At 41.1% G+C, this 25,595-nt stretch overlaps 1 protein-coding gene across 1 annotated transcript; it reads right to left on the bottom strand.

Moving 5' to 3' along the window:
• Positions 1–25,595, bottom strand: BMP3 (bone morphogenetic protein 3). The gene is made up of 3 exons (XM_034772384.1): positions 25,009–25,595; positions 10,649–11,559; positions 1–2,764 (listed from the first exon to the last, which is right to left on the bottom strand). Exons 1-3 carry the CDS (start codon positions 25,328–25,330, stop codon positions 2,573–2,575), a joined length of 1,425 nt encoding a protein of 474 aa, XP_034628275.1. The 5' UTR covers positions 25,331–25,595; the 3' UTR covers positions 1–2,572.

The raw sequence follows: 25,595 nt of genomic DNA, 5'->3' as shown, positions 1-25,595 counted from the left end.
TTTTTTTTGGATAAACAATTGATTTTTTCTTTGCAGCTCGTAGGGAGGGAGTTTATTTAAAAACCATCTACTTTTCACTTCTGCAAGGGTTGATGTGTGCTAGCGGGAGCCAGTCCTGGGTCCGGTGCACTCAATGGCAAACTCCCAGTAGCTTCAATGGATGCAGGATTGGGCCAATAGTTAACATTCAAGGTAATCCCCACAGAATATGGACACTTGGGTGCTTTGAACTGTCTTTTTAAATCTTTCCATTTACGCTGTACACAGGATCTCTTTCACACACAGACAGACACATTTTCTACCACCAGCAGCAATTCAGGAATCTGCTGTGTGAAGGAAGGATCTTTCTGTCTGCATTTTTCTTCCCTTTGCATCAGAAAAACGTGCGGTTCCCCCCCCCCCCAATTGTTCAGACTCAACTCACCACATTTCAGTGCTAACTCTTCTGCCACACATGGAAGTGCATCAAATATTAAGGAATTTGCACATGCATGGCTTATGAACACAGGGGTTGCACATGCCTGGTTTGTGTCTTAGAGGCTAACATTTCTACTGATCTGTCTTTTACAGTTCGTTGGAACTCTCCCTGTAGGGCAAGATTCAGAACACTTGAACTTTTATGACTTTAGGGACTAGATCCTCAACTTGTATAAACGGTCATAACTGACACAGCTTCACTGAGTTTAACTGAGCTTACACCAGCTGAGGATCTGGCCCCAATTCAGACCAACAATGAATGAGCTTTGGGCCCATAGGGAATTAAGGACTTAATCTACAATTTTTTCTTAAGCAAAACGCCCACTGATTTTTGACTGGAACTTTGTCTCTGTTTCCCCACACCTGCAGACACACATCAAGGTGACAAACACGATGGCATTGATGACGCAATAGTAAATTATCATTGGTCGTTTTCAAACTAACCTTGAGCACCCACTGAAGCTTCAGGTAGGTGTCTACTCACTGAAACTCCTTTTTGAGGACTTCAGTACAGTGGGAAACTTGACACAGGTGCCATGAGAGCTGTGGAGGGATTTGGTCTTGAGAATTTGTCCCCTGATTAGGAAATGTGAATATTTTATGATCAGTGATGCAGTTTCACAAAGTTAGTTACTGAAGTGGGTTTAAAAAAAAAAAAAAAGGAAGGTTGGGACCAGAATTACATTTTAACAAATTAAATAAACTTTATATTATTGTTCTTTCCAGTGTTGATCGGCAGCAGTCTCTTTCAAAAGCATCAATGTTTCTAGGTTTCACGTTGCTGAAAATGAGGAGTTGGGCAAATACCTCAAAAATGTTTCCATGAATATATTCCCTTCAATAGAAAGTGAAATCTCTCCAACTGTGTTTATGGGCCGTAGGATTCACTTTCTTCAGCTGTTCTAGCAAATGTATTTACAGGCAGGAATGTTCATGGAAACACCACATTTTAGATATTTCTTAGAGAAAACTCTCACGGAGCAAAGTTTGAACTGGCAATTTGATTCTAAAAGCAACATGTATCCAATAGGGGAATGGAAACAATACCACCTGACCTCTGTAACCAATCAAAACTAGCTAACAGACTAAATGTTGATCATCAAATAATCAATGAAGTTCATGCAAATAAGCTACAGATAAAGAATTATTCAGCAAATGTCATGTAACAATTTTAGACATTTATGAGTTGCTTAAGGACTATCTGCACACATGAGATAAAATATTTGTTCATTATTCAGCCAGCTGTGTTGTTGAGTATGATACTTGCATTTCGCAAGGCCGGTGATTTTTTAACCTTTTTTCATTTGCAGACCCCTAAAAAATTTCAACTGGAGGTATGAATCCCTTTAGCATTCTTAGACATAATCTGCAGCCTCTCAGGGGTCTGTGGACCATAGGTTGAAAATCACTGTGCTAGGCTTTTGGGTCAATTTTTTCCCAGTATACTCTGTGTGACATCACAACTTCTCATGTAGCATAACTGGGATTTATATTATCAAATCTGAGGGGAGGAATGTCACATGGGCTGAATTCTAAAGAACAAGCTATACAATAATGAATATACACGTGAAATCAATGATGTCAGATCAAGGAAATAAGTGTTTACGTTGGATTTTCTAAGGCTCTTAGGATAAGTTAGATTTGTTCAGGTTATTTAGCACTTGCTGAGCTGTTCAGTAACCCAAGGCCTAGCTTCAAATGTATAATGTATTTCTTAATCTCCCTCCCCATTAGTCATTAGAAGAACAGACACAAAAAAATCAAACAGCGGCTGCCACTTTCAAAGCCTTGTACAAAAATAAATCAACGTTGTCCTCCTGCCAGTTCCAAAAAATCTTGAACAGTCCTTTGTAAATTTCACTTTTCATTTGTCCATTACAACAGAAATAGTTAGCGCCAGTTGCTAAAGCTTACTTCTCAGTCAGATTCAAGGGTGAGTTAAGTTTAAGTTCCCCTGCCCGGATATCTCCATTCAGTATCTTCTCTCGTATTCAGGTTTGTTTATAAATCTATTTTTTGAATGAAATGCATTGGCAGGGGAGAAAAGAAAAAGCAACAGCTCAATTTAGACACGTCAAAGGGCTCATCTGGGATGTTATCTGCATGCACAGGACTCCACTGTCATGTTGGGGTAGACCTTAAGCACCACGTTCTTATTTTCATCAAAGAATAGGATGCTGAGAGAAGACATTTTGTCAGGGACACAGCAAGGCTCAGGAATACCAGGGATGACCCCAACTGCTCTCACTATGCTCTGGATGGTGGCATGGTTTGATGGCTTCAAGACCTGCAGAAGAAAGAACAAGAAGAGAAGGAAATGTTAAGGTGCACGTTAAAATGGAACTGTATTGTAACACTGCACTTCATTGTTTGGGACAAAATATAGCCAATTCCCTGAAGAAAGACAGCGATGAGTCAAAAAGGCTACCTAGCGGCAGCAATTCTGAGTACCTCTGTTCTCAATTGTCACGGTATATCCCTCGGGATATCTTCAGGGAATACCATTTTTGGATTAATTTTACTGGCCGCTGGGTGTCACTGTTGCTCTACAATTCAGCTAGAGTTTTCTTACTCTGAAGAAAGTGGCCCTTAACTTCTTGCCTTTTCAAGAGACACACCCCATCTAGGGGCAACGGCTGCATCAGCAACATATAGACCAGGACACTTTGTACTGATGGAAATGGTGGTGTACATTATATGCCGGATGTAGCTTAGTCAGAAAAGCAGCGTAAGTGGGTGTAAATGTACCTCTGATTGTAACTTACACCATCATTTTACATCATTGCACAACTAGACCCAACAAATTCCATCAGTAGTAAACCTATTAACACTAAGGCAAAATTCTGCTCTCAGTCACTGGTGTAAACCTGAAGGTACCTGGAATTACATTTCTATAACTGAGCAGAATTTGGCCCACTGATTATAACTAGAGAACAAAACTGACTGAGCTAACTTCATTGCCCAATATGAGTAAACAAATTTAGAACAAGATTTTAAATATACTTTCATTTTCAGTAACCTATGTAGCAGTACTAGTAACACAGGAAAACACAGTAATACGACAAAACCCAACAAGAATATGATTTTTTTTGTTGATACTGTCCTTTAAGAAAGATATTCAGAACTTCATTTTATAACTCATTTCAGACCTAAAACCTGGCAGTCACAGAGTTAAAAATACTCCTACTCAAATGTCAGGCAGGGTTCAGTGGGCCAAATATTCAGAGAGCCTGCAATTTTCCTGACACAAAAGATAGAATTTGTATCTGCAAAAATCAGTCACAGGGATTAGACATCTAACTACCTGATTTGCAGGCCCAAATGACTTTCCACGGAAAAAGCACTGGAACAATTTGGAGATTCTGGCTCATTATGTCATATACACAATATAATTAGGAATTTCTACTTGTAGTTATGTTGGTGATGTGCAGGGATCTCCAACCTGCCTCCATTTAAGCAAACAAATGCCAACGGTATTCTTCTGCTTTATCTCAGAGATAGGCGATCCTTAAATTCCAACCACAATGAGTCAGAATGGACAGTTTCCATATCATGTTGCTAGAACTATTCTCAGCGAGGATAGGAACCCTTTGATGCAAGATTCAAAAGGATCCATTTGGGAACATTCCACTGTTTTTTGGTTAGGGTTAACATCATCCAAACTTTTCTTCTTCTTCTCCAGATGAGAGAATCTATTCCTGCACTCTGATAGACTGAGCAATGCATGGGACCCATCCTGAGTTCCCTTAACTCCATTTTAAGGTAGTTAAATTTGAAGGCACTCAGGCTCACAACTTCAAACATATTTAGGCACCTAACTTCCACTGAAATCAATGGGAGTTAAGCGCTTAAATACCTTTATGGATCTGGGCCTCAGAGCCTTGCAAGAAGCTCTCTGTATCTACCTGCAGCAAGAGCCCCCCGCCTTTCTTTTTTTTTTAAACACAAAGAGTTCAGTAAAATTCTCTTTTTAATTTCTTGCAGGAAGCTTCAATAAGCTTTACATTATTATGATTTTAAATAGAACAAAACGACCTCAGAGCTCCATGTCCCCAGTGCAATAAGGCATGATGGAGTGCCTTAAAAGCCATGAATTCTAAGGAAAGCCCTCTTTACAGCCATAAGCCAAATATGGTTGAAAAGGGACTGCTCAAAAATACAGTTATCCAGACTCGGAGATCCTGCAGCGAGACAGCTTTTTAAAGAGAGACTGTGATTTCCTCTGCAACATTTTATAGAGCATTTAAAAATTTCAGTGCTCCCACAACTTAAGATTTTTGTATAAATTGTGAAGTCAGAAAGCAGGTGACAGATAAGGTTGTTCCAGACACACAGCTTTCAATGAGCATTTTGCACAAAAATCAAGGGGAACTTATGGCCCTCGATGTCCGAGGGTCCCTATAGTTCTCACAAAAAAAATCAATAAGAATCCTATTATTGAGAAAATATCCACGGTGTCTATTGGATTGATAGGAATTGAAAATAGATTTTCATAGTTTTGCTCAGCTTCTTATTGGGAGCCCTAAATGGCTCTTCGGACAGGGAACCTGTGCTACCCCAAACTCACTACATGAGGTGCGAGGCATTAGAGGATCATGGATTGCTCACCATCACTGAAATGGGGTCTAGGTTTAGGTAGACCTAAACTACCAGGGTCTAAGGTGGCGGCCGTTCTGTACTAGGAATGCTTCTCAACCGTCAGGAGGAGGGGACGTGAAGATTAATCAGTTTTAACAAAGTTGCTATTTGGTGTTTTATTTTAGTTTCCTAAAGACTTTGCATTTCTCCCCACTCTTATGGTTTCCTTTGGTCAAGTTTGAAACTATCAGCCGTAATGATATCATACAAAAGAGGAGAGCAGGGATCCACTGGTTTATGGTATAATGCCTGTCCTTAATAGCTGAGGTTTTGGTTCAGCTAATCAGTAGATCTGACTCCGTTTGGGTGGGGTTTTAAACTCAAACCCTGGACTACTCACTTTGGATGGAGCACTGAAATATACAATTGCATCCCAATAACGCTCTGAATTAAACAGATTAAAGTACAGGTCTGTTTACAGGATTGATTCCAAAGGTGCTCGGAGTAAAGGCCTCCCATGGGATAAGAAGGAGCTTTGGGTGTGGTGGATCATCTGGCAAAGGGTCTCAGTAAGTGTCAACATTATTTGGTACTGGGCGGATCGCACCTATTTCCTTAAATATCTGAAATGTCTTGTGTGTTAGCCTCTAGCCCACAGAAAATACACAGCCCCTTACTCTTAAGGGTGGGATTTTCAAGGCGCTCAGGCTTGGGCTAACTTTGCTCTCATTGAAGTCAATGGACAACTTCACCGGCAGCAGAGTCAGGCCAAAGCGGAGCATTTTAAAATTCCCAATGGAAAGGGTTAAACTGGCATATACCCTGCATAGAGCGTGTTACATCATCTCCGCCTGAAGGCAGCCTGCTCTGTCTGGTTCCTACTAATGAAAAGCAGGCTGGATCTCACATGAGATTTTCTATTAGAGTGGGAGTGGCGTAAGGGAAAAACCCAGTAACCTCCAAGTGGCCAGATCTGTGAACGAGTCCAGCTGTGGTTAGGGCTGCACCTGCTAAGCTGCACGCATCCTTGAGAGACTTGCTGCCCAGTTGAATTTCATTATAGATGCATTAGGAGTGGAGAGAATGATGTCAGCGACCAGCTTTCATTCCTGACCTGGGAGAGGGACTGTCTGGCCTGTATGCTCTATGGTATTCTGCAAGTTCAGCACATGTGGGTTTGACAGCACTCTAACCATTTCACCGAAACAGGGAGAGGGTAAGGCTGGGAATTGGGGGTGGGGGTAGGAGGGGAAGAGGCGCATCTTTTGTTAATTACCCAACAGGTTCATCAACCAGGCTAGATGGAGCTCAGTTCTCCTTCACCGAAGGACCGCTGTATATCCATAAGCACAGATGAATTTTTGGTATTACCTGACAGCTACAGTATCAGTTTGCAAATGCACAGCTCTCATGAATGTCAATGGGAGTCGTGCGCATGGATCAAGAATACTACATGGATCTCAACCTGCCTGTTTCTCCTTGTCATGTGTTGAATCTTCATTCGCACTAAAAAACCAAAGTGGATTTTGGTTCACATGGTGCAAATTGTATTTCACACTGCACATGTGCACAACAGGCACAGTTTGGATCCCAAAATCAATGGGAATTTGCTGTCGATGTTCATGGAACCAGAGACATGACATTGTCACCTACTTCCATAATAAACTAGATACACTCCATTTGAACACAGGAAAGAGTTATTCAAAGGTCACGTTTAAGTTTACATTAAGGAGCCAATCCGACATTCCTTATATACCCCAAGGTGGGAGTTTTGCATGCTTAAGAAATGCAGGTTCAAGCCCTACATTTGTACCAAGCCTTTTAAAGTATGTTTAGAGATGAAGAATGGGTTTGTGGTTAAGGCACTGACCTTGGACTCAGGAGATCTGGATTTAGTTCATGATTGTCACAGATGTCCTGTGTGACACTGGACGAGTCATTTAATCTCTTTGTGCCTCATGTACCTGCTTGTAAAATGGGGTCAGTAGTCCTTTTTTATCCATCTCATCTATGTAGACCTTAAGGTTTTCCAAGGCAAGGACTCTTTCTTACTTGTTTGTACAGGGCCTATCACAATGGGGCCTCAACCTCAGTTGGGACTGAGCACAAAGTAATACGTACAATAAATAGCAACCGTTACTGTGAAGTGCATTTAGTTCTCAGAACCAAATTAAGACCTGATGCAACTGAGCTCAACCCTCCGTGGACTCACACCTGCTTTCACTGAGCACGAGTCTGACTCTAAATGTTTAAAGAAGACTGTTAAGAAACCACTACGGTTTCTCAAGTAAATTGGCAAAAGATGGGAAGTCTTCTCCGATGTCTGGGTAAGCACACTGTCTCCCTTTGGCTTCTCTACACCTCAAATAGCAGCTTTGTTAGAACCAATTCATCTTCACTTCCCCTTCTCCAGACAGCTGAGCAGCATGCCTAATGCAGAACGGACGCCACCTTAGGCCCTGTTTGATGGTGAGCAATCCCTTATTCTAGGTTTTGCACCTCCTGTAGTGATTTACACTAGTGCAGCGAATACAAACTAGTTCTGATAGTAAAATGATCACATCAGAATGGGAGGCTCGCATTTGCTTTTAACTACCAGAGATGCAAGGCCATGGGAATCAAGCCCTCTGTTTGTGAAGTGTTTTAGGGCCCTTCAGGGTGCTACACAAAGAAAGTGCTACGTACAAAAAGTGCACGTTCTTATTACTCTTTCTATTTTCTGGGGTTTGGCAGTTTGTGGGGAAAAGGGACTTTTCTTTTGCCTCGGGATCTCCACATTTAAAAAAAAAATAGAACATAAATCCTTATATGAAACTTGCTTTCTTTGTTATGTTAATAGGCATTTAGCAGCAACTGTGGGTGAAATTTGCAGAAGCTCTCAGCACTGGCCAAACCCTTGACTTCAGTGTGAGCAGAGTTGGCAAGGAGTGCTTCTGATAACCTCACTGCGCAACTTCAGTGTATTTTTGCAAAAGCTCATTTGTTGTTGAAGGTGCATGTTCTTATGCACGTGAAGTTTGACCCAAAGCTCACTGAAGTCAATGAAAAGACTCCCATTAACTTCAATGGGCTTTCGATCAGGCCTATTTTGAATATGTACCATTTACCTGCTACACAACACAGGCGCCCTCTTACCAAGCCATCACGGTGCCATCAGGTGAATGGGTGCCAATTTTGAAATGGCATGTTACATGTTACTTACTGGACGTGAACTGTTACACTCCACCAAGAGCTGAGCTACTCTTCACTGGGAGTTGAAGGACCAGATCTTCAAAAGAATTTAGGCACCTAGCTCTCATTGAAATTAACGGGAGTTAGTTGCCTAAATACATTTGAGGATCTGAAGCCCTGCAGAACAGAGCTATAAGAAAATACTATTTTTTTAATCTAGAGACCCTAAACAATGTCCAAGGAACTGGTCCACTTAGCTATGCAGATGCAGCTTCTACACCAGCACACTGAAGTGTAGCGTTTACAGGGAAAAAACGATTGTCCACAGATAGAAAAATAGTGTCGTCGTTGTAAGACATGATCCAAATCACATAGAAGTCAGTAGCAGATTTCCAGTGGGGTTTGGAGCAGTCTCATACAGAATAACTGGCAGCTTAAAATTGTTTTCCCTGTTTGTTTTACTTCTTTCAAAATATCCATCTGTTTGCCCATATTACACGGCTCACAACATGCTCAAATTCATTTAAAATGTAAAGTGCTTTCAGGTAGAAGGAGCAGCTGAGAGAATTAGTTTAAAAATTATTTTTGTTTTTGCATTCCTGTACATTAAAATAGCCACACTGATCTATTTCAAATATTGCTACATATATGAACGATTTGCTCTTGGGCCAAGGTCAATCCCCGGAGCAAATTTTTTACAGTTGCGTTTAAAATCCTTATAAACAAGGTTGAAATTGGAAGTGCTGACACAACCTTAACCAGAGCAATGCCCAGGGCATTGCTATAACTTAAAGTCCTTAAAGTTAACATGGAAAAAGTCCAGGTCAAATTGCTGCTAAAGTTAAGGGTCTGTTTCAAACCCATACGTGGGGATATAGGTATGATAGAGCATGGATGCTATCAATCACAGAGGGAGAAGCCAAAAAGACCCAGTAGAATGTTTTACTACCACTGAAAAACAAACAATCTTGTTAATACCTTTTATTGGACCAACTTCTGTTGGTGAAAGACAAGCCTTCGAGCTCCACGGGGCTCTTCTTTAGGTCACTGTGGTGCGCGAAAGCCTGTCTTTTTCACCAACAGAAGTTGGTTCAATTAAAGAGGTTACCTCATCCACCAGTTTTTTCTAATAACATGGCTCCAAGAACACTGCAAATCTCCTTGTTTGCCTTTTGAACTCTCAGCAAAGGCACAAAACTGAAGCCAGCCCTCCAAGTTTTAGAGTCTGATCCTGCAATCTTAATTCAAGTGAGCAGTCTCCCTGAAATCAACAGAACTGCTCACATAAGTAAAGGCTTCCTGATCAGGCCCATACTGGACTAAATTATCCCGGATGTTACCATACATCTCATCTGTCTTTCATTGAAAAAAAAAAAGACATCATTCCGATTAATCCCAAAATTCCGCACCGATTTGAAATCATTTTGCTTTCAGTGCTGACAATTAGTTACATGAAAAAGAGAAAATGGTGAAGATAAGGCTAAGGCAAGAACAATGAACCCTACATCTACTGTGGTTTCCAGATACCAGGAATAATTTGTGTGTGTCCCCCTCTCCCCATTTTGGGTCTTTGTTATATACTGCATCCCACTTTGTGGCCTTGGTAGGCTGGGAGCTGTGGGGATGACCTCCAATGGAGCTACACCAGAAATAAATTTGGCCTACTGATTTCGAGAAGCCAAGCTCATGCAACAGGGCCAGATCATGGAACCCTTACTCACCAGAGTAATCATTATTCATAGCCGTAGTCTCAAAGCCATAGGGGCAACTCTAAAGTAAGGGTTCCAGGATCAAGTCTCTTGTGCTTATGTATGTATCTCAGAGGATACAGTTCTTTAGCAAATGACTTATGATTTTGATTTCATTAGCTCCTTGGTGGATACTCAGAGTCCCATCCACTTCTAGGACTCTACACCCTCCTCCCCCTTTCAGAGCAGCTTTAGAACCCCACCCTGAAAATATTTACTACCAAACATAGCGCTTACTACTCCAACTGGTCCCATTCATTGGTTTCTATTGGGACTAACTCAGTATGGTAATTACTATACTTGGTCATAAGCATTTGTAGGATCAGTCCTTTATTATACTTGATTAAACTGGACGGTCACCAGTTCACACATTATTATTACCCAATAAGCAATTTACAGCACATTTGGATTCTGGACAAAAATAATTCTGCTATATAACTTTGATTTTATATCTTTGTATAAAGCAATTCTAACTTCATATTAGCTATTTTAACAACTACCCCTTAAAGAACAGACATAAAATATTACTTAGTTACTACATTCTAGAGCTTAATAGGAGCCAAACTGGATTTTACCATTGTAAACAAATATGTGCAGTTCATAAAACCTAGATGTGTTTTCCTACTCTCTGGAGATAGGAGAATAAGACAGTGGGGGAAAAAAAAATACTGTACCTTTGGAATGGGGAATTGACATTCGCCTGAGCAGTAATATGCATCAAAGGATTTAGGGGAAATAATCCATTCGCTCCAGCCAATGTCTGCAAAATCCACTTTGAGATAGCGCCGCGCACAGTATCTTGGTTCGTTCCATTGCTTCCTTCTTGCCTTCTTCAAGGTTTGCTCATCAAACTGGAGCGTTTGGCTCTTCTGGTGGTTGTTCTTTCTCTGCTTTTTCTTACCTTTTGTCCTCTCTGCCAGCCGCGGCTGGAGGGTTTTGTAGGGTTTTCTGTCTTCCCACCCCTCATCCTCATTGTACTGGTACTCGGCACCTGGGAGCTCGTTGTTCTGCAAGGGCAACAGGACGTTGGTGGAACGTTTCCGTCGCTGTTCACCAAAGCTGCTCTTTGAGTGGTCTTCCGGTCTGGGGAAACCCTCAACCAGGGAATTACGGTGTCCTTGCAAGCTAGAAACAACACTCTCTGGTTCTGAAATAGCAGAGTCATTGGCGTAAACCAGGATGTAAGGTTCATAGCAGGACGGAATCCTCCTCCTGGAATAGCGGCCAGTCAAGGCCATTTTCACACCAATCAGAAGTTCATCATTCTGCTTTGCCTCACTCAGGACATGAGTAATGTCCTTCCACTGCCAGGAAAGGACATCCCGATAAGCCATGGAAACATTTATTAGAAAACGTCCCAGGGTTCGAGTTTGGTTCCCATCAGAAGGAAAACTCAACACCGAGAAATCTATTTGAATTTCAGGTTTCCTGTGTCCATGACGAGAGCAGCCTCCGGATCGGGGACAACTCCAGGTAGCGTTTAGTAGGTCCCCAATGTAATAATGCAATGACGCCGACAAGATATTTTCAGACTTGGTTAGGGAGGTCAGATTAAAAACATGTGGCTCTTTGCTTCCTGGGCTCCCTGAAAGAAGAAATATTCACATGAGAACACAGAAAATTCTAACACCCCAAAAGACCAAAGGGCCAGTGTTACCTGTTGCTTTGTATTATCTTCACTTATTCCGATGGAAAATTCCCCATTGACTTTAACGGGAGCAGGAGCAGACCATTACGTTTGAATATACAATCCCCACACAGTCCCCATCCAGCGTTCAATTTTAAAGAATACACTTTACTATTCAGTTCTCACTGGCCAAGTGAAACTTCAACAGCAACTAGCAGTTTTGTTGGCAACCTCAGGAGAGAGGCCAAGGATTGACTGAATTTGGAAACTAGCTAGGTACTTATACATCATTAGAATATTTGAGTGCCTAGCACATATCAATGAGTGCATCCACACTGCACCCTTCTGAGGTCAGGAAGTAAACGATATCACAGGAAGCAGGACTGCTTAAAAGGATACACTGAAGACTGCAAAAGAACATCCAGGAATTTGACAGCCAAGTGTATTTTTAATGTGTGTTTATTTAGCATGTGTACAAATGGCTAGCTTGACATCCCTAGCGAACAAACGTTCTTTCTCTGTCCAGAAGAGGGGTCTGGCATGGGCAGCTGCAATTTAGACCTCATCCAAAACCTACTGAAGTCAATAGAAAGGCTCCTAGTTGATTTCACTAGGCTTCAGGTCAGTCTTTTAAAGCTTCAACACATTCACTTACCAGTATGCGTCACTTCAACCCTAACGTCTTCCTACCAACGGAGGATGGGTGTAGGGAATCAGTTAGAACTTAGAAGAGTTGGGCTCAATTCCCAGCTTTCTTGTGTGACCTCAGGCAAGCCACTTGGGCTGGGATTATCAAAAGGTGCCCAGTTGAGTTAGGCACCCAAATCTCATTGAATTTCAATGGCTCCTTTGAAAATTCCACCCTTAATCTCGCTGCACCTCAGCTCCCCATCTGTAAAATGGGGACAATACTTTTTGATCTTTATTTTTTGTTTAGTGTCTACCTGTCATTCAGAAACTTAGGTGTACAATGTGCCAGGATATTTACCAATATAAACTGGGATGTGTTACATTTCCTTATTCAAAATATTATAAACTTCAAAAACTAAAACAAAAGTTAAGCACTATAAATGTTCTGCTACATCAGGGCCCATGCACAAAGTCTACATATCATGTAAATACCAATCAGAATAGAACCCTAGTACTGGCCCTTTAACCAGGGTAAATTTCACCCTGTATTTGTAGATTGGTTCCCGGCATGCTGGAGCAGTGACTCTCAACCTTTCCAGACTACTGTACCTCTTTCATGAGTCTGATTTGTCTTGCATACACCCAAGCTTCACCTCTCTTAAAAACTACTTGCTTACAAAATCAGACCTAAAAATACAAAAGTGACACAGCACACTGTGACTGAAAAATTGTTTAGTTTCTCATTTTCATCATATAATTATACAATAAATCAATTGGAATATAAATATTGCACTTATATTTCAGTGTATAGTATACAGAGCAGTATAAACAAGTCATAGTCTGTATGAAATTTTAGTTTGTACTGACTTCGCTAGTGCTTTTTATGTAAAACTAGGCAAAGGTCTAGATGAGTTGATGTACCCCCTGGAAGATCTCTGCCCACCCCTAGGGTACATGTACCCATGGTTGAGAACCACTGTGTTAGAGCACTACATGTCCATTGGGATAGAGATTGGAACAGCAACAACTACAAAATTAGGAGAATAATCAAAAATGTCTCTAAGTAAAAATAAAGCAAGCCTCTAAAAATGTGGAAAAGCAAAAGGTTTTCTCTTTAGTCCCACCAGCCCAGGAAAGTACACCAGGAGCCATAGTATGGTTATTTTAAGGCAATAAGAGAAGAAATATTTCTGCACAATTGGCTAATCCATGACATGATATTTTACAGATCTTTATTACAAGGTAATGGCATTGTTACAGCATCCTGTTTTTAATGCAGACCACAGTCCACAGCATAAACTTTCCTCCAGAATAAGCGGGTCACGAGTGCATTAAATGATGTCACATTTCAAGGTGCAGAGGTCAAAAACAACCCGTGCAGAATGTTTTAGAGAGGGAGAGGCTGCTAAAGAAGAATCAAGATCTGAAACAAGGCGTTAATGAGAAAAAACATCCATGGTATTGGAGTGGAAGGGTCAAACAGACCCTCTTTCCTGAATGCATGATCCACAAGGAAACAAACCAAGGGCAATAATTCCATATAGGCACAATGTTACCGTGCCAATGAGCAGGTTCTTGTGAATGGGGAATTTCCATGGCTTTGAAACTACAGAGGTCAGTCTAACAGGTATCTCGCACAATCCAAAGACACACTTACAACAGAGGCCCCGAGTCACCAGGGCATTTAAGCTTGTGTTTTGATTATAAGCATAAAAGTGATTCCACTGGGCAACTAGCAACAGCAGGTTTCCTTAAAACAAGTTCTATGCTCAGATTGCGATGACGTTTATATTGGTCAAACTGGCAGAAATATAGATTCTAGCGTTAAGAAACACTGGAGAGCTGTAAAACTGGGCTGTATGGAAAATACAGCTATAGTGAAACGTGTATATGCAACAGCCCCCAAAAGGACTGGAAACAAACCAACACATTAGAAAAACAAGGTAACATTAAGTTAAAACCTTCTTTGACATCATGGCAATCCACCTTCTCAAGAGTCCAAGGAGGGATTTTAGCTCACAGGGTTTTGAAAGAGTTCTTTCATTTAAAAGGAATGACAAAAATAAAATCCAGAAGTGCCCATGTAAATAGGGATGAGCAGGTCTTTGGATAAAGAAAATGACTGCTGATATTAACCTTTGCTCAAGCACTTCAACCGAACACAAATCAACACTTCTTTCTCCCCTGCCCCCGATGTTCCAAAAAGTTTGAGGTTTTGGGGGGAGATGGAACTCTGGGCTTCCAGATTCTGACATCAAAATTGCCAGTAAGGTCTGAATAAAGCCAGCAAATGAAGTAAAAAACACATCTAGCCCATCTCTTTCCCATTTTTTGCTAATAGAGCCGAAGAGTTTTAGGAAAAGTGGGTACTGCGCAGTTAAGGGATGGAAAACACCTGTTCTATTATGTTCATTGTTCTGCAAAGACAAGGAAGAATAGTTCATGCAAATTTCTGACCCAGAAGGAAGAATTGAGAATCCCACACAGACAAGAACCTGTTTTCACATGCTTTCCTGACGGGTTTTGTGGATTCGAGATGTTCAGATAATCTAAGCACCTGGAAGTTGACCTAACTGAACTAAACTGCAGAATGCTTTGAGATTCATCCAATTTGTGTCTATGAATCATTACCTGAAGACTCTGTTTTCAACAGATTAGATCCAACTTTATTTTATTTTACAAACAAGGCAGGCACAGTCTCTTACTACTTGTCTGTGCCGCACCTAGCACATGACCACCTGGTCTCCGTTGGGGTCTGTATGGACACGTGAATAATACATACATCTACAAATAATGAATTACATCAATCTACTCCTACGGACAATTATGTTATCATGAGGGTATCTGTTGTTTGAGCTTATTTTTAAATGCAGAGTCAAGTTTTTCTTTTGGGATTTTAGCAATTAACAAAAATGGTAACAGTTCAGAATCTAGGAACAAAAGAAAATGGGAACACAAATTAAACTGCTCTTGCTTAAAAAAGAAAGAAAAACTAACTGGTTTGTGATACACATGAACGGGGCAATATGTATTTTGATTAACAAGCAAAACCAGACAAGCCATTCTTGCACTCTTACTTAAAAAAAATTAACATCACACGTCACATGCTACCAATAAATGGTGCTACTTTCATACAACCCACTTATGCAACTAACTAATCCAGTTTCCCACCTGCATGTAACTCATGCTGGCTGATTATTAGCTATTGTCACTGATGTGTTATGTATTTGGTTTTAGAATTCGATTAAAACAAAAAATACACAAAAATGTATGTCTTGGTTTGACATCACTTGGGAACAGAGTCCAATTCACCAATCATGCAGCAGGGATAATGGATTTCAAAGCATGGGCAGCAGACAAATTAAAACAAAGCCCTGAAGTATCAAAGGATGAAGATTTAAAAGAGGATTTAGCCACAAGGTACCTGATCCTGCAGTTTTTTCTCAGGAAAAACTCTCACTGATCTCACAATGAGACGGCAGCACTTAAAGCCAAAGAACATAAGCTACAAAGCACTGGTGTCCACAAACACTACAGTTCAAAATCTTGATTAAAGTCAAGAGCTACTGAGGAGCATGTTACAGAATAGGAAGGTCCTGCAGGATTTTCTTTCTTTGTACAGTCATGGACCAGACCAGCCTTTGGAGTAAATCAGCCTCTCTCCCTACTGACTTCAATATTTAGACTGATTTACACCAGCTGAGGATTTGGCCTTTAGCATATGAATAATGGCTAAGAGGTTTCTTTGTAAAATAAATATAATTTTTTTAAAATGACACATTGGGCCTGACTCCCATTTACATGGCAGAGCGGTTTAAATGAAATTAGGTCTGACAATACTACTTAGCTCTTAAACAGCACTTTTCATCAGTTGATCTCAAAGCTGCTAATCGATTTCAGGTGTCCAGAGTCTCACTTCGGTGCTTTATCTACGATGCCACTGTCTCCTCCCAATAAGAGGATTTCAAGATTTTACAGACAGTATAATCTGCTTGAAACAGCAGTCTATGTCTCAAACGAAATCATTCTAGAGGTCAAAAATCTAAGCACTCTCAAGTCATGGCATCATAACAGCCCTTTGATATGCTTTCCACATCAAACAAAATGGCAGAACACTTCACTGCCTATTTGCATAGTCAATTCTTTCCTGTTGCTATTCAGTTGCGTATGAAATGTTCATCAACAGATCTGAATACACATCTCAGGGTCTTTAATGCCAAAGAGAGAAAGCCCAGAGAGGAGCGTTTACAATACAGGAGATGGGCCTGGTGCTCAACGCTCCTGCCGATGCTTTCTCTTAGGATCAGGCAGCCATGGGAGAGGTGGTCTTACAATGATTGAGCATCACTGCTTTGCATATGGTTACTGAAGCTCATAATCAGAGGGAGAGATCAGTTTATTGACTGAAAATATGGAGCCAGATTCTCCACTGGTACCTACATACCACAAGGTCAGATTGAAAAGGAGAGGATTGCTCCCATTAAGGCATCTAAATGAAGTGGCCAGATTTTGCTACTGCATGCTCAACACTTTGGAAAATCAAGCCCTATGGTTTTCAGCCCCTTGTAAATTGAAATAGACAAGACAGACTTCAAACACACTTATTGCTATTACTTGTATTGTGGTAGCATGTAGGAGCCTCAGTCTGGACCAGAGCCACATTGTGGTAGACACTGCACAAACACACTTTATTGCTTATATTCCTGCGGTATATCCTGGGGAGGCAGACATGGTCCAATCACTAGGGCATCAGACTCACCTGGCCTTAATTCCCAGTTTATACTGACTCACCATATGACAGTGAACAAGAATTTCACTTCTCTGTCTCGGTTTTCCTGCGTGAAATCCTGACCTCATTGAAATCAAAGCCTTTCTGTAAGAGCACAATGATGGAGCTCCACAAAGACGAATAAGCCTTGTGCGATCTATAGCAGGAAGGTTCCCTCTAAGTAGTACTAAATATGTACATATTCTGTGTTTAGTCACCACCCTTAATCAAGTCAGCATTTGCCTTCAGTTTCTACACAGCGATATCAGAGATGCTAGTGGAGTTACCCATACTTCGAATGGGAAACAGACCCCTGATGGCACCGTGAGGTACCTTTTCGTACATGACGATTCTTCAAAAGCGACCGTTGGGCTTTCTCTTCCTCCCACAAGAACCCACAGCTGTTTGTGCTGCCTACTACCATTACTGGCATAAAAAGTATTTTTTAAAAGGCAGCATGCCTGCGAAAACTGACATCACCAGCATAAACATGTATTCATGTTACAAGGGGCATTCCCAGACATCAATAAGCTGGAACCAGTCCACTAACATGTGGTGTGTTTACCTTTATAGAGGATATACTGACATTTTTATGGACTGCCAAATCTATCCCATGGGTGAAAAAGGATGCAATAATGAGGGCTATTTAGCTATACAGTCGTCATTATCCATAGTTTAAATTAGATATTAAAGCAGTTCTCTTGCACCCGTATATAGTTAAGAATGTATCAGCATTTCCATTATAAAACCCTGTTTTCATGGGTTCATAGCACAACTGAACTGAAACTTGGAATAGAAGAGCTCAAGGCCGAGAATACAATTTTGATGCCAAATTTCTTTCCCCCCAACTTTCCCCTATCTCTTCCCATCAACCTTCTCCCAAACTCCCCAATTAATTTAGCTATTTCTAAATTATGCATGTAAAAATATAAAACTTTCCAATTTTGTTAAACATAGCACCAGATTCATTCTTTTAAAAGAAGAAATTTCGGATGTAATATTGGTTGATACCTGGAATTAAAAAAAAAAACACCCCTTCTATAAAAGTGATAACAACTTTAATAAAAAAAACTCTGAAAAGCAATGAACATGCATGCTCAGTAACTAATTTACAGGAGGCGTTTTATGACTGGAAAGATTTTAATATGCATCTTACACATCATAAATGTACCGTGTAGTGAGTAAATGATATGTCTTATATAAATTAAACACAGAGGTCATACCGGCTCTGAAAGTAATATATGGTTTATAGTACCCATCCATGAACTATGGACTTCTTTCTTTAAAAGATTTGTTCCAGTATATGGGCTTAATATTGCAATCCACATGTAAAGTAACTGCAGGTGTGTATAAAATTATTTGTAAAAGCGGATACGTAGATTTTCATGCCTGGGCTTGTGGATTTTCATCCCAACTTCATAAGGGTGAATTTATCTGCTCATTGATAGATATACATGGATATATAGGGCCTGATTCTCCTCTTGTTTACCCTAGTTGTACAGCACTGTAATTAAATTTGCTTCAGATGAGTTACTTCTTATTTACACCACCGTGAGAAGAATATCAGACCCATAGCGAGTGTACTCCAATGTAGTACAAAGGGTAATATCAGTAAACTGGTTAAACGATGGGTTTTTCAACTAGATAACACATAGAGCCTGAGTCTCCTATCGCTTACATTGGTGCAAGTCAGGAGTAACTCCTCTGAAGTCAATAGAGGTACATCCAGCCTATCTACACCAACCAGAACAAATTCTGGGCGTGATCCTGCAAGCCCTCGTCCTGTGTAGCTCCTATCAATTTCCAAGCAGAGAAAGTTTACAGTGCCAGGCCCAATGTTGCTAACTCATAATGTCTCACTTTTCAAGTTTCTCATGCAAAGAACCTGATTTTGTTTGTATTTCATCTGAAGTGGTGTGATTCAAGGGGTCACCAACAACTATATCGATCGATAGATAGATACAGAGATATATATATACCACACTTCTATCAGAATGTTTTGAAAGCTGCTGTTGCAAATGACGCCTGAAAGAGGCTAGAGGACAAAGAGTAGAGTTTTCTTTATTTTGTTTTTCAGTCTGACTGCAATTAATGATTAGTCAGTTTCACTATACTCAGTTTCCCTAGCTGTTTGTGTGGGTGTTTCATGCCACAACAAAGGGAAGGAAAACAGTCTTAAAAATAGGAAAAGGTGGTTATAAAACCACAAAAATTGGCTCATAGGCAGATGTAATACCTGAAATTACTTTAAAACACATTTTAAAACAAACTGTCTCCATTTCAAGTTGACACTATCCCCTTTAATGATGCTATGGTAAAGGTGTTTTAGTTTGGATTTCAGAAGTCCCATCTTCCAAGGTTGATAACTCAGACAAACATTTATTCTGGGTTGTAACTTTGCATTCAGGGCCAGAGCCTCAGGTAGTGTAAATGAATATAGTTCCATTGAAATCAAAGAAGCTACACCACTTTATACCAGCTGAAGAGCTGGTCCCCTAATGTCCTAGAAACCCAATACAAAAAAAATCAGGTGGGCTTTTTTCGTTTTGTTGATTGTTTTTTCTCCCCCTCTCCTATCGTTCGTCTTACAAATGTGATTGCAACAGCACTTAACTAGCACTAAGAAACCATTAAGTTAAAATCAAGTTTACACGTCAGACTTATGCTTACAAAACTAAGGAAATTTACAATTATAGCTGAAGTACTGTTCTTAATCTACCCCTTTTTATGCTTAAATCTTCTAGCTCATGTGGTATGTAGAATAACTCACTCTTGGGACGTTCTGAGACAAAGAACTATAAGCCTTATTCTCTGCCTTACTCTGGCAAAATTTGTCTTTGAAACAAATGAGGAGTTTTACCTGAGCAAGGACTGCAGATTTTATCCCATGAATATCTCACTATTGTATGTTTCTGACTGCTCTCAATCCTGCTCTCATTGAAATCAATGGCTGAACATCCATTGAATCCTATACAGGATCAGTCTCCTACGCAGGAAGAATCAAGACTAACTCCATTCAAGTCAGCGAGAGCAAATTGTGCCAGAACACAATTTGACTTCTCATATGTGATGTATATTCTCACATATATTTAAGTTAGTTCATTGTTTTTACTTGGTGAGGGACTTCTAAGCTTCTGACTGACTGATGTAAAAATCCAACAATTATCTTTTAAATGTATTTAACCGTATTTTTAAAAATTATTTGTATTTGCCTAAATGAAAAAGAACATGTGAAGAAACATCAAAATCAGAAATGAAAAACAACTACGTAATTCAGCCCATTTCTCTGCCACTGCAAGATTATCCCCTGTAAGCAAAGGATTTCAGTTCAGCTTAGGGTGGACTTTTCAATCCTAACTTTCTTAGGTACTTCTGAAAACTCCATCTATAGTGGGCAAAGTTTTAATTTTACAATAATCGTGAAGCTTGTTATCATTACTAAATTTTTTCATCCATATTTTCAACTGCCCTTGTCACTTTGTAAGATTACAGCGTTCAAAAGTGATGCCCTTTCTTTTGTTTGGCTAAAAGATTGGTAGGATTTCAAGTGATGGAACCCAATTTTTGGACTCAGACTACATACGTTATCTTTATAAAGTTCAGAATGTTTGCCAGCTGGGTTAGTTGGAAATCTAGCAAAGAACTTTCCTTTATGTCATGTTATCAATATTATATAGTAGCCAAAAGTTCTTAATGAAGGTAAAGTGTTGTGGACAGCAAGCTTTCAAGAACTTCCATATGTCTTTTCACTTCTCATTTGCTATTTCTGATCATTGTATTTTCAGAAAAATTAATCTACCTCCTTTCTCAGTTACACTATAAATTAGATCAGTGGAAATTTCTTTTTCTGAACTCTTGCTCTGGTCCTCTTAAGGACCCCTTTCCATCCTCATTACTGACACAGGCAACTCTGCACTGATTTCCATGGGAGCTTTACTGGTCTCATGCGTATAAGATCGGCCCCTTATCAGTTAGGGACATCATCCTAAATTATTCAGGGAACAGTGGCAATGAGGTTTATAGTGTCATGGGAAGAGAGGGAGAGTTGAAATCTACACGGAGAATGTCTTAAGCTGAGGGCAGAATCTGGAAACAAAACAGCTCGAAAAGGAAATACTGTCAGTGTCCTAATTCTATTGCGTTATAAGCCAAATATTAACTACTTTTAACCTTCAGTAAATATAAGATTTCCCCCTCCCCGCCATTCTCCCCCATCATTTGATCTAAGGTTTTATAGAACTGCAAGTTTCTGCCATCAATAACCTTACAAATGAGCTGCTATATCCTAAGGGAAAGGGAAGACAACACCTAACTGGTTAAATATTTTGCATAAATACTTATAAAAGTGTCAGAAAACTTATAACCACTCCAAATTTATTGCTTTGGCACTTGAACTGTGAAAGTATTGGGGGAGGAGGAAAGGGGTTAGTGAACAGTGTGTTCATAGGACTGCTGCCACCCACAGTCAAGTAACAGTATAAATATAATCAGAAAGACCGCAGAGATGGGATTTCAACCAAAGGCCTTCTAGGTTTAGAACAATAAATACCTTTAATCAGGTGTGTTTAAAGGAGCAAATACCACTCAGCCTGGATTGTATCATTCCCTTTTTCAGTCTATTTCAGAATCAGGCCATGTGCATCAACAGGAAACATTTAGAAGGCTGCAGCCTTCTGTATATGAAGACTAATGTTAGGAAAGAGACCATGCTTTTAAAAAGATAGGACAGGCAGGATTTAAAGTAGGTATTCCCTGTCCCTCAGAACTAAAACCGTATGGGAGCTGCTTCATTGGAACAGTGTAAGGAAATCTTTACATACTTCAGGCTCTGACACCAACAGATTTAGGGTCTGACCCTGCAAACACTTATTATGGGTTATCCTGGACAGAACAACACACAGTAATAAATAAGTAGTGAATGTTTTCAGGATTGGGCCTTAAGTCTCTTGCTTCCAGAGGAATTTGGCTACTCACAGTAGTTTGCCCAGTGTATGCACAATCACGTCCTTAACAACCAATACATATTGTAGCCTTTAAAGAATCGAAGGCTGGGATTTTCAAAGAAGCCTCAGGGAGCTCGGCACCCAGCTCACTGGATTTCAGTGGGAGTTGGGGAACTACTTCTCTTAGGCGGTTGTGAAGTCCCAGACAATGATTTCATTGGGACTTTTGCATGTGAAATGACTGCAGGGTCGATCAGTTAGTGTCATGAAAAATATATGATTAGTAAATGAGGCTTTATAATGAGTCTATATCAAGGCACATATTGCAGGAATGGAGAAGCTTAAAGGAATACAATAGTTTGGAATCACAACACTACATTTCAGGTTTCCAGCATTTATTTTTGACCCCTACATATTAAAAGCTCTTGAAATGACCAGATAGCTAAACAATCAGGAACAGATTCTACTTTTTCCCCTTTGCTGTTAACGCTTGCTTCTTTTGGTACACAGTCTTGGTGGATTGCCAATGTACATACATGCTTGGGCAAACAGGATACAATTTCCAAAAGCATCTACGTGACTTCAGAGCCTGAGTCCCATCAATGTGCTTTGGAAAAATTTAGCTATTGACTTAATTTCATAACAGCAAAGATGTGCAATTTTTCAAGCTTTTATTTTTTCTTTAAAGATAGGAATAAAAAAAACAACTAGCCCATCAACCATGTGCTATGTCATAGCCAGAAACTAACTGCAAAGGACATGAAGCCAACAAATAGTGTCAAAATAGGCACTGTAGATTCCCCACCCTCCTTAGATAGATATTCCCGAGTAAGAAGCGACTTTCAACATTGATAGGTTTACTGGTGCATTTCCGTTTAAAGCCGAAACCCCAATTATGCCAAAAGACAAACTCCACTTAACAGAGCTCCTGAGGGGTAAATTATTCTGTATGCACGACTGTACTTAAAGTAAAACCATCTTCCTCTTCCTGTATTTGTCACCAAACAGACCTTTGCTGCAACCAACTTTAAGTAATTATATTTCTATATCTAGCTGCCTGAGAGAGCCCAAAGCCACTTTATAGTCCTATTATATATGCAAAACACTCCTTGAGTTCAATGGGAGTTAGAGAACAGCTATAGGGATAACCCTTAATAGGAGATATACAGTACAACTTAGCTAAACTTCAACTATCTGCAATTTCCTGTTATCCAAAAGAGAGTCATGTCCCCTACTGCCTGTTAATTACACCAAAAATCCCCTCAATTATACAAATCCTTGATTAGCCAAAATCCCTATGATATTTGGTTAATCAGGGTTGTACTGTATCACACATGGAACTCAGCTACCAGAGGGATAGAAGGATTAGCAACATAAACGTATATAGTTAGCACAAAAAATAGATAAAAAACTAATTAAACCATCTATATGATGCAGCGTATGCATTACATCAGAAGACATATTGGCATATGTGTAGGGAGCACTACTTCTTTGTTTCTTTCACCTTCGAGTTCCAGTCCCTGGAGTTCCTTGTCAGTTTAAACATGATGTACTCTAGGGCCCCGATTCTGCAAAGACTCATGCACATGCTAAAGTTAACTCCCTCTCCCCCACCAGGCCTGATGAGCATGCCTATTTCATTCTCTAGAGCAGGCTCATTTTCAATGAGTTGCTTTCTTGAACCGTAAATCCTGTATAGTACAGAAACATCTTGCAGTTTGCAGTGCAGTGGCCAAATGCTCACAGGTAATCCTAATGCTTTCAACAACTGAAACATGCAACTTCAGTTTGATTTGACGCTGTAAGTCAGGGCAGGTAGAAAGAGGGGATTTTTGCCTTGAAAAGACTAAGTGGGATATTAACTGTAAATGCCATTTGGCCATTAAAGCGCCAGAATGTATTTATATTGTCATCCTAAGGCTTTCACTGACGAATGGATTTTTCAGGAGCTGTGCATGTTAGAGCTTTGGGGAAATCTCTTCACAGTGGTTTCAGACAGACCAAGAACATTATCAGCACCTTAAAAATTATGGACCTGATCCAGTCCCCATTAAGGTCATTGGCCAAACTCCTATCGACTTCTACAGTGCAAGATTGTTTATTAACGTTACTAGACAGTTCCTTAACTCGAACTGGATACAAGTGTTATCAAGTTGACATTATATATATTTGGTTTTATATGCAAATGCGTTACTAAACAGAGTTTATTTTGTGCTGTGTTGGCAGAGAGCTGGATTAACCTCTGCATCTGCTGAAAAAGGAGCACCCATCTCGAAACTCATGTAGGATCCAGCGATTATTATACGCACATGTCACATAAGGATTATAGCTAACGTACGGCTAGAAGGTCTCTGGCACAGGTATTGCACAGCCAGCCCTGCAAAATACACACACCAAACTCCCAAAAGAAAAAGGAATCTCGGAATATAGGTAAACTGTTTCCATATGAAGTTTCTCTGCTTTTGTTATTCTCACTTTGCAGACCTGCAAGCTTCTCCCCATGCTCATACCCAGTGCAAAGCCGGTTACATTTCCCCCAGCCCCTTTGCATGAAGTGTCAGTTGCATTTTCACTGACAGTGCAGTCAAATACACAAACAGCCTTCACCTCTCGCCACAAGTAGTCACAACCACACAGCAGATAGATATCTACCAAGCCTCAGTGGGAGGGAGGCTCCCAGGTTTGGGGGGGATGTCACATTTTGGGGGGGTCACATTAAGGCAGCGTTAGAAGTTTCTGCCTCTTGTGAGGAGGGCTCTGTGTGGCTTTCCAAGCCGGTGAGGTGCTGTCTTTTATTGGACCAACTTCTGTTTGGAGAGACTGGAGCGTACTCAGAGCTCCTGACATTTCAGATGGGTGTGTGTGTGTGTTTCCCTCATCCATTGCCCCTGCTTTTGACAGCCCTGAGGAGACACAATTTCGAGAGACTCACCCTGAACTCCAAACACCTACCTGGGCTCGGGGGGAGGAAGCCAAGACTGCGGGGCGGGTTAGGGGCAGCAGCTGACCGGCCAGGTGGCAGCTGAGCGGGCGGAGAGGAGCCAGGGGGTCAGGGGCCGTACTCACCCGCTGGCAGGGCTCGGAAGCTGCGGACCGTGTTGCCCTCCTGGAGGTGCAGCGGGTGGAGGCCGGGGAGCTCCTGGCGCCGGGCGCTGCTGTACTTGTCATAGAGCCGGAGCATGTGTTCCGAGACCTTGTCGCCCGGCGGCAGCTGCTGCGGTGCGGGGCCAGGGTCACCTGCCGCCCGGGCTCGGCCGCCCGTGACTCCTCCCAGGGCAGCCTTCCTCCGGAGCCCCACGAGGTGAGCTCGCAGCAGGTCCCCCAGCGCCAGGCACAAGCAGCTCCAGCCGAGACAGAGGCACAAGAGCGAGCGGGGCGACCCAGCCATCCTGGCCAGCCCCCTCCCCTCGCGAAAGCCGGGCGTGCAGCGAGCCCACCCCAGGGAGCAGATCGCCAGCAAACCAGCCCAGCGGCTGCTTCACCCCCCGCCCCAGCCAGAGACCGCAGGGACCAGTCCGCGGGGGGGAAGTCGCGATCTGCAGCGGGGCTGTTGCTGGGCGCTGCAACCCCCGGGATCCTGCAGACAGGAGGCTTTAACACACAACTGCATGCATGCAAAAAATATAAGGACAGCAGCAACCCCCCCTCGCCGC

The sequence above is a fragment of the Trachemys scripta genome, chromosome 5, assembly GCF_013100865.1.
Source record: "Trachemys scripta elegans isolate TJP31775 chromosome 5, CAS_Tse_1.0, whole genome shotgun sequence".
In the NCBI taxonomy this organism is placed as follows: domain Eukaryota; kingdom Metazoa; phylum Chordata; order Testudines; family Emydidae; genus Trachemys; species Trachemys scripta.
Note: the sequence above shows the minus strand (reverse complement) of the source record. Positions and strands in the feature narration are given on the sequence as shown.

Coding starts and splice junctions, on each gene's coding strand:
- BMP3 (XM_034772384.1), bottom strand. CDS start 25,330: ATGGCTGGGTCGCCCCGCTCGCTCTTGTGCCTCTGTCTCGGCTGGAGC. Junction 11,560..25,008: donor CTTCCGAGCCCTGCCAGCGG/GTGAGTACGGCC, acceptor TTCTTCTTTCAG/GGAGCCCAGGAAGCAAAGAG. Junction 2,765..10,648: donor GTCAATTCCCCATTCCAAAG/GTACAGTATTTT, acceptor TTTCTTCTGCAG/GTCTTGAAGCCATCAAACCA.